Below are 9,328 nucleotides of genomic sequence, written 5' to 3'. Positions count from 1 at the left end.
TGAGATCTTGTCCCACACCAAGCATCTCTCCTCCCTTTTGCATCCTTCAAGATCTTTTTGCATGTAGGCCTCTTCCCCCTTTCCTTCTTAAAAAGTTGCTTCCTTGATCTACAGCTTGGGTTTTGTCTGATTTCTTTCTTCTACTTCTTACACAAGCTCCTTGAATAGACACCTTCAAATTAATATTTAGCGTTTACCTCCACCATGCCAGTGTGAAACCACACTGTCCAAAGCCTCCAAAGACTTACTAATTGCAATGTCTTTGCCTTATGGAGCCCCAGCTACCCCTGAAATCACTGTCTATTCTACTCTTCAAACACTCTCCCTCCTTGACTTTCTTGAAGCTCTTCTCCTAGTGAGGGCCAGCAGCTTAAATGTGGCCATGATAGAGGAAGAAGGCTGGAGCCAGCCTTCTTTCCGCTTGATGCTGTCTCTGGCCTGCAGTTAGAGCTGACTCTAAACTGAGTCTTGACGCTAGCTGTCCCATATAGAGCCAGGTCAGAGTCTATTGGCTTCCATTTTATTGTTGATCTTGGCCAGGCTCAGAAAGGCCTGTGCCAGTTGTTGACAGTGTCTGCCCCTGCAGGAGGGAAGAGCAGAGGTGAAAGAATCAGGTATGGGGGTCAGATTTAGGGTCAGGCTGGAGGCTACTTGGGCCAGGGAGTTCAAGGGATCTAGGGTGGGAACTGGGATGGCCAGAGACCCCCTGCATCTGGAGGGCCTCAAGGTCAGAGTTGGTGAGGATGACATCTCGGAGGGCAGGCATCTCTGCAAAAGGCACATAGTCTGCTCCTGGGGATGGAAAGCAGTGCAGGCATGGGATGTGGGGTGGGCTGAGGATGAAAGGCCTGGAGAGGATGGGGGGAAGGGTGAGCATGCCTTTCTGCCTGCCCTTCTGATTATAGATGCTGACAAGGTCCCCTGCCCCGTGTTGTTCCCTCACCATAAGGTCTCCCTCCTCTTCGCCTGGTCTCCTCAGTCTCAAAGAAAGTCTCGTGTTCCTCCCAGCGCCGGTCACAGGCCACACAGAGGAAATTTGACTCAAAACTGTTGCAGCCACAGCCTAAGGCAAAAGCACACCAAGAAGAATATAAGAAATTAATGGCATCCCCACGAGCTGACACATTCTTGCCTCGTCTTCATCCTGCATCTGCTTCTCCCCACCCAAACACCCCTTGGCACTAGAAGTTACCGCGGTGCCTGCAGGGATGCGCTCCGGTGGCTGCATGTTCTTCATGAGTATGCTTACAGCGACACTGGGCTCTCCATGCTTTGGGGTCGAAGGTGGCCCGTCTCTTAAGCCAGAACTCACCCACCTCCTCTGGGCGTGATGGGATGAAACAAAACATGAGGCACCTGCACTGGCTCACGCGGCAGGGCACCGACAGATCTGGGAGAATGGGGAAGGCGAGGCATCAGACCAGCACCTCCTGGAAGGACCTCTTCCCCCTCTGCAGATCCTCCCTGATCCGCGTTCATCTCTGTCTCTCCCTCCGAGACATCAAAGGCTACCGTAACCCCTCCATCCTTGACAAGTCTGGCAACTTCTTTCCTACCTGAGATGATCTGGTGTTCTTTCAACAAATGTCCACAAAAGCACCTGGACTGGTCTCCAATCCGGAAACAGTCCCATAAGTAATGAGGGCAGCGCCATCCAATGTAAAGACCTATATATGGAGGGATTAACAGGGAAGAGTGAAAAAGAAAAAAACATCCTACACTCCCTACAAGTGTTCTGATGGGCTCCCTGGAGTGGGGGTGGGCAACTCACCACCCCACCTTATACCTGTTTCCACTAGGGAGCCCTCCCTCTGGCCCTTAGACTTTTTTCATTAAAGTTTTATTATCTATCCCAAAGTTTGGTCAGTTCCCTTCCTATCCCAGGATGGGCCCCATGTTCATCAGCCTAACCAAGGTAACCAAAGGCAGTCTCCAGTTTCAGAGCAGGCGGATTACAGAAGACATTGTTTGAAGATGAATGAGAGCCTCTGGTGATTGTTAAAGCTGTCTTACCTCCCCTCTCCATGCGAGTTCAACCTTTCTGAAGTGTTTATGGCGAGCAAGGGAGAAGCTAGCTGATCAGGTGGACAGTGGGTGATGGGGATTGGGTCCTGAAGAGAGTTACTAGTGAAGGACCAGGGAGAAAAGGTAGAAGTTGGACAGATCTGGTGCCAAGACGTAGGAGGAAGCCAGCGCTTTTACTCTCTGGGCTGCCGCCTCTGCCATCCCTTCTGTGTCCTAGTGTTATGTAACTAACGCCCTCTATGATCCTGAGAAGGGTGCCTGGTGGCTCTCCAGGGATCAGGAGGAAGGAGCAGGCCAGAAGTCATGGCTGGAAGACCAAAGGATCTAAGCTGTGAGGACTGGAAGGCAGATATGGGAAGGAGAGTGAGGCTAGTACCCTCGGATGCAGGCTTAGCAGGCCGCAACCAGAGCCTGGGTTTAGCAGTGGGGTCTGGAAGAATCCTGCTTCACGGAAAGTCCTATTGCAAGTCAAGGCAGGGCTAGGCAGAGGTGACGGGAGAACTGGCAGCACCTCCTCATCCTCTCATTCCTCACGAGAGCAGAGAGTATTCCAGTTTTGGTTCAGAACCTTGCTTGCGTTCTCGTGGGGGGAGAGGGAGAGGGGGACTGCAGCTGTGGGACCCTGATGCCTGGCAGTGATCTCAACAGAAATGTCACCTCTTCTAAAAGTTATCCCTGGCTTCCCCACAAGAGAAGTGGCTGTATTTTCATCTATATCTCTAATCCTGCCATGAAAGAGATGTCAGAGAAGACAGACTGCCTGATTGAAAGCGAACATGTTCCTTTAGTGCCATAATCCGCAGGTCTGTCCTCAGGCCAGGTGTTCTTATCTTACCCATAGTTCCTAGGGTCTTAAAACCTGTTCAGGTGTGGCTTGTGGCTTGGTTGCTTCTGGTGCCAGAATCCTGCTGTACCCGGAATGTTTGAGAGCACAGGGAGAAGCAAAGTCACAATGAATGGGTGGGAGCCAGGACTCCACTAGAGGAATTCTGAACATTACAAAAGCCGAACACAGTGGCTGAGCAGGTGATGTGCAGATGTGAACCTGGTTCTGCCTGAAGACCAACGCTTGACCAGTTTAAGCATGGATGCGCGAATCAGTGTCTAGCTTTGAATGAAGAGTTTGAATACCTCAGATTCTACTATTCTATTCTATTCTATTCTATTCTATTCTATTCTATTCTATGTCCTTAAAGTAGGGAAACTGCACCTGGCTCTTGGCTCCATTCTCTGATTTCAAACTCCCTTCCTGTTAGAAGTGGACTAATCAGGCAGAGGAGGCATTACCTTGGGTGCCATTCTGACTCAGTACAGCTAGTACAGCTGCATGGCCATGCTTGTATATCAACTCTTGATTTCTAGAAGGTTTCCATACTACATAAGTTGTCTTTACATGAGGGATACCTCTGCATCCTTGACCTCTCCTAGGCCTGGATCACAGGGCCATCTGTTGATGACATTCTCACCAGCATGTTCCACTCAACACCCAGTGTTCGTTCACCTTAAAACCTCTCAACCTTAGTCCTCAGCTCACCAGGTTTCTATGTGCCCCACATCTGTTCTCACTTCATTCAGACAAGCCAAAAACTTGTAATCCTCCTGGCTCAGCCTTCCAAGGGCTGAGATCATAGTTGTGTGCCACTACACCCAGCTTGACTCTCTCCTTACCCTCTCACAGACATTAGCTCCAGCAGTCTTTCCTTCCCATGCCTATGTCTATCTCCCCAGCTGGGGGCCTCTCTCCTCTGTCTCTGTGGGGACTCATGCACATTGGTTAAGGGATCTTTGCTACATATTTTTTTGAGGCAGGGCTTCACTGTGCAATTAGAGGACAAGTTTTATCCTTGAGACCTTTCTTGCCCCACTGCTTGCACAACTAAAAACTCAATGCCTGGCAAATAGTTGGTGCATAATAACTGTTCGCTAAAAGAATATTTGGAAACCTCAGATCTGCATATCACATATATTCTTAGGGAGTCTTGACTCAAGATCTTCAACATTGGAAGGATACGGACCCAAAATATCTTTGTGCAGGACTGAGTACACAAACCACTTGCTTAAGCAGGAAAACACAGACATTTAAAACAAAGAAGAAATACAGAGGTCTTGAAGAGCGAGGAGTGGACAGGGGGATCTAAAAGAGGAAAGAGGAGAGTGGACAGAACCTACATTTGCAAGAAAAAAGTATCAGTAATAGATGTTAGCATAACTAAACAGATTTCACTATCAGTGGAAACTCAGAAACAAATGAGACTTTAAAAAAAAATAGAGATGAAGGGGCGAGGGTCCCTACATGGAGGTGGGGTATGCAAATTACATAAAGGAGGATAAGAGTGCAGGGGTTTCTAGTTGTCTTTATCTCTTAGTCCTGCTGATGTAGTTCCATTATAAGCAGAACAGAAGGTTGAAAAACCTGAGCAAACGCAATGCTTTCTACTGAATTTATCTACACAGTTCAGAATCCTAGAGTATCTGAGTGGCTGTCCTGCTGAGATTAAGAACCCTTATAGATGGTGAAATACACAACACAGGTAAACATGCTTACACACACTGTGCCATGTGTTTACACAGCTCACCTGCACACCCATTTCAGAGATGCAGCCTCCCCTCACAGGACTACCAAGAGCATAGCTTGGGGGGAGGGTGCTTGCCTAGCATACACAAAACCCCAGCACTATGTAAAACCAGCTGTGGGGGCACACACATGTGGCCCTAGCGCTCAGGAAGCAGAAGTAGGAGGATCAGGAGTTCAAGGTTATCCTTAAAGGTCATCAATGACTGTATAGGAAGTTTGAGGCTAGGGTCACGACCTGGATCACATGAGACCTCGTCAAAGGGGGATACGGATTATGAGCAGTGGTTTGAACTCCTCTTTGGTGGGGACCCTCAAGGTCTTTGGATACTCAGACGGTCATGGATCTGGCATGCAGATCCATACATCAATGGAGTAAAGGGACCACAATCTTTTGCCATATCCGTATGAGAACAAGGCTCCTAGAAACTGGCCAAGGTCCTGGGGCCACTCTGTGTTAGGATTGTTCTGGTATATACTATGTGGGTGCTAGATCTGGGGCTGGCCCTCAACTCTTCGGTTGCTAACAATATTAGTTACTTTCGTACATCTATCTATTGCTGCTTGGACTTCATGTGCAATCTCCACTTTTCCTCAGGCCAACCCACCTGCTCCCATTCTAGATTCCAGCCAGGTGGCATGGCCATGTCTACGTTGAAGGGGCAGGTTCCCAAATCTGTTGGATTGGAAGTTGTCCATGGGCCTGTTACAGGTCTCTGGAAGGCCACCAGGGCTCACCTGTCTGGATGGCCTTCAGGGCTGAATCCTTCTCCCATTGGAAAAGATACTCCACTTGAGTACCAAAATGTTCTCTGTGCATTGCCTTAGCCATATCCACCAGCTCTGCCCGCTTAGCAGGGACCACTGGGCGGCTTGTGTAACCTGGGAAGGGAGGGGCTGAGTAACCAGTGGGCAGTGAAAGGACCTTAAAACTAAGAGGAGCCATATGCAAGAATAACCCAGTCCCCCACTTCTGGGTAAGTCACGGGCAGTGCAAGAGTCACAGGGATAGAGGAAAGGCAGGAACAATTACCGCTAACTCTTTTCTCCTTCTTGCTCACACGAGACTCGGGCTTGGCTGCAGGAGCAGAGATGGTACTGGTCCCCACTATTGGCTCCTCTTCCCTTGCTTCCTCCTGCTTTGCAGCTGGCTCTGTATCCGCGGGGGCCTGGCTGGAAGGTCCTGAAAGGGAGTGCTTGGGGATGTGTTCAGATCCAGGGTCCTGGGTCTCTGGGCCTTTAGGAGAAGAAAGCTTACGGGGAGATGCAGGGAGATTGACTGCTGGTGAGAGCTTACGAGACTTTTTTTTGACCTTAGAACTGTGAATCTCATCTGTAAGGCTCTCCAAAGGGATCTCGGCGATGGCTTTTTCTAGAGAGGTCACAGGCTGGGGAGACTTTGAGAGAGTTTCAAAGTCTGGGGCCTCGAAGGAAACCTGGGATGGTGTGGAAAGAATCTCAGTGGTATGGGACTTTAAGGGAGTTTCAGAGTCAGGTGGCCCCAAGAGGCTCTCAGAGGCCTCAGTCTCAGGATTTGGCGAAGCGTTTGTTACAAAAAGGGCGTCGGAGACAGGAAGCTGTAAAGAGGACTGTGAGCCGGAAAGATCCGCGGAAGTTTCAGTTTCGAGACTAGTGGGCTCCCGCAAGTCTTCAGCGGAAGGGTCCTTTAATGAAGGGCGGTTCTCTGCATCCTTGGTGACCTGAGGACTGTCTGTGATCTCATTTGCTTCCATCTAGTGGTAGAATAAGGTACAGGCTTCATTAGGTTGAGGCTGGAGGGTCTGTAAGTCAGGGCAGAGCCCCAGTTTCAGGATGTTAGGGAATGAGGAGAAAATTAATAATGCGCCGAAAACATCGGAAGGAAGGAAGCAGAATTCTGGGTTTCAGGGTGCAGAGCCAGAGGTTCACTCATGTGCCCTCACACAGCATACTACGGTAGGTTGGCAGGGAGCTGTAATTTATTTATTTATTTATTTATTTATTTATTTATTTATTTATTTATTTTGGTTTTTCGAGACAGGGTTTCTCTGTGGTTTTGGAGCCTCTCCTGGAACTAGCTCTTGTAGACCAGGCTGGTCTCGAACTCACAGAGATCCGCCTGCCTCTGCCTCCCGAGTGCTGGGATTAAAGGCGTGCACCACCATCGCCCGGCGGGAGCTGTAATTTAAAGATGGAAAGACAGAAGCAGCCAGAAGCCCATCAGTAGCTGGTAGCGGAGGACCCAAGAGGGAGCCCCAACAAGCTACCTGGCCAGTCCAAAGGCAGAGTCTGAAGCATGTCTTAGGACCCTGGAACTATAGTTATGGAGTGCTAGAGTCTGAAGATGAAGCCGGAGTTGGGAAGAGTGCGGAAAAATGCCACAGTGCTATCCTCCGCTTCTGTCCAGGGACCACGCGCCTCTTCCTTTGGTCTCATTCATGTTCAAGGCTTCAACTACTTTCAGCTACATGCTGTGCGTACATTCTCTCCCTCCCTCCCCCACCCCAAGACAAAGTCTTACTATATAGCCCAGGCTAAGTTTCTATGTAGCCCAGGCTGGCCTGAACTCCTCATAGACCTCCTGCCTCAGACTCTTGAGGATGGTATTACAAAGGCGCATCTCCATGCCAGGCTACCGCTGACTTCTAAGTCCATGTTTCTAACTCAGACCTCTTTTTCCCTGTGTGCTTTGGATGCTTCATGCCAGCTATTTCCAACTGACTGTTCCACTGGCTTCAGAACTGACCTTGGAAATATGTGAGCACCACAGTCTTCTTCCCTAGCGCTCATCTGCAACTAAAACCGAACACTCCCCAAATGGATCCTTTTCTCTCCGTTCCCTCCAATTTGTTCATGTTCTCATGATCTCCCGCCTGACTGTATAATAACATTGCCTCTCTACAGCCTCAATGTATTTCCTCACTCAGTCTTCCGTTTATGAAACTTATATTTTATAAACAGCCTAAACCAAAACTTGAGTCAGGCACCATGCTAGGCATTGGGGCCAGGTGAACTCTGGAAAGAGAGTGTGATACACAGTGACAATGTGAATGGCTTCTCTCCAAGATGCCTAATTTACCCCAGGAAGATCTGAGAGGCAAGCTCTCTGTCCCCTTCCAGCAAGATCTTTTGAACACACAAAACATTCTGGCTCAGCCTAAAGGATTACATTCACGTGTTTTGGACCCGCCATTCAAGGTCTGTTACCATCATGCCTGACCCCCTTCGGGTGCTAAGGACTGAATGATGGCCTTTGTATGCCGGCAAGAAGTGCTCCATCACTGAGCTACAGCCTCAGCCCTTGGTTTTTTTGAGACAGGGTCTCACTCTATAGCCCTGGCTGGCCTAGAATTTGCTCTGTAGACCAAGTTGGCTTTGAACTGGCAGCAATTCTCTTGCCCCTGCTTCCCAAGTACTGGGATTACAGGTCAGTGCCATCACTTGGCTGAAACAGACTGTCATTATCTGTAAGCTCATCATCATTTGCAAGTGCTACCTGCAGATTCTTGAGTTTCACCGTTCCCTAGTGTTCCCCATGCATCAGAGATAGCAGCTATCTTAAGATGTTACATCTTTCTTTCCTCCCTCCCTCCCTCCTTTCCTCCCTTTCTCTTATTTATTTATTTATTTATTTTGGTTTTTCGAGACAGGGTTTCTCTGTGGCTTTGGAGCCTGTCCTGGAACTAGCTCTGTAGACCAGGCTGGTCTCGAACTCACAGAGATCCGACTGCCTCTGCCTCCCGAGTGCTGGGATTAAAGGCGTGCGCCACCATCGCCCGGCTTTCTTTTTTATTTTTGAGACAAGGTTTCTTTGTGTAGCCCTAGCTGTCCTGGAACAAGCTTTGTAGATCAGGCTGGCCTTGAACTCACAGAGATCTCCCTGCCTGCCTCCCAAGTGCTAGGATTAAAGACGTGCACCACCATCGCCCAGCTAAGGTGTTACATACTAAACTCATTAGAGATATGGCTCAGCGGAGGACCTGGGTTCAGTTCCCAGCACCCACATGGCAGCTCACACCTGTCCGTAACTCCAGTCCCAAGGCATCTATCTGATCCTTTCTTCAGGGCTCCAGAGGCACTGTACACCCACAGTGCATAGCCATACATGCAGGCAAAACACATATATACATACAATAAAACTAATGGTAAAAAAAAAATCAATTAAGTCCACTGGAGTCTTCCTAAAGGGCAGATTAGGGAACGGGCAGAGGTAGGATGATGGGGAGAAAGTGGGTGGGTGGGTGGGATAATGATGAAAAGTAGAGAATGCGTGGGGAGGGGCAGAAGGTACCAGGAGAAGGAAGGAGTAAAGGGTTGGGGTGGAGGGCTGTGGAGAAACTACATACCTCTGAGCTTAGGCTTGGTGGTTGCAAGTCCTTAGGTCCTTAGGTCAGGATCTTTACCTGGGTTGGAGGGGGAAGTACTGGTCCTGACTGAGGGAATGAACGGTTTTGCTTTGGATGAGCCAGGCTGTAGTTGCTAAGTGAGAGGTCTTGTTGTTAAGTTTGTTGGGGGACCTGGGCATCTGCAGACCTTCGCAAAGGGACTCTGGCCGGAATTGAGGAAGGACAGTAAAGGGAAGGGACAAGAGAGGTCCAGGGCCGATGAAGGATGTGCTTGACCTCTAGAACCCAGACCGGGAGGGGGGGGGGGGCTGGCATCGATCTCCAGGGCAACCGGAACGCCCAGTAGTCTCCATGGCAACAGTAGTCAGGTCATCTGCGTGGGTGAGGTTTCTTGAGGGGGCTGCTT

At 49.4% G+C, this 9,328-nt stretch overlaps 1 protein-coding gene across 1 annotated transcript; it reads right to left on the bottom strand.

Annotated features, from left to right (window-relative positions):
- Positions 1-542: 542 nt before the first annotated feature.
- On the bottom strand, positions 543-8,993 carry Fam221b (family with sequence similarity 221 member B). The gene is made up of 7 exons (XM_041667338.1): positions 8,923-8,993; positions 5,631-6,330; positions 5,336-5,479; positions 1,557-1,667; positions 1,193-1,390; positions 944-1,063; positions 543-580 (listed from the first exon to the last, which is right to left on the bottom strand). The coding sequence occupies exons 2-7, from the start codon at positions 6,328-6,330 to the stop codon at positions 543-545; spliced, it is 1,311 nt and encodes a 436-aa protein (XP_041523272.1). The 5' UTR covers positions 8,923-8,993.
- Positions 8,994-9,328: the final 335 nt, after the last annotated feature.

Source organism: Microtus oregoni, unplaced genomic scaffold, assembly GCF_018167655.1.
Source record: "Microtus oregoni isolate MIOR12 unplaced genomic scaffold, Mior012 000017F_ref0000208, whole genome shotgun sequence".
Classification (NCBI taxonomy): Eukaryota; Metazoa; Chordata; class Mammalia; order Rodentia; family Cricetidae; genus Microtus; species Microtus oregoni.
This window is presented reverse-complemented; position numbering and strand designations above follow the sequence as displayed.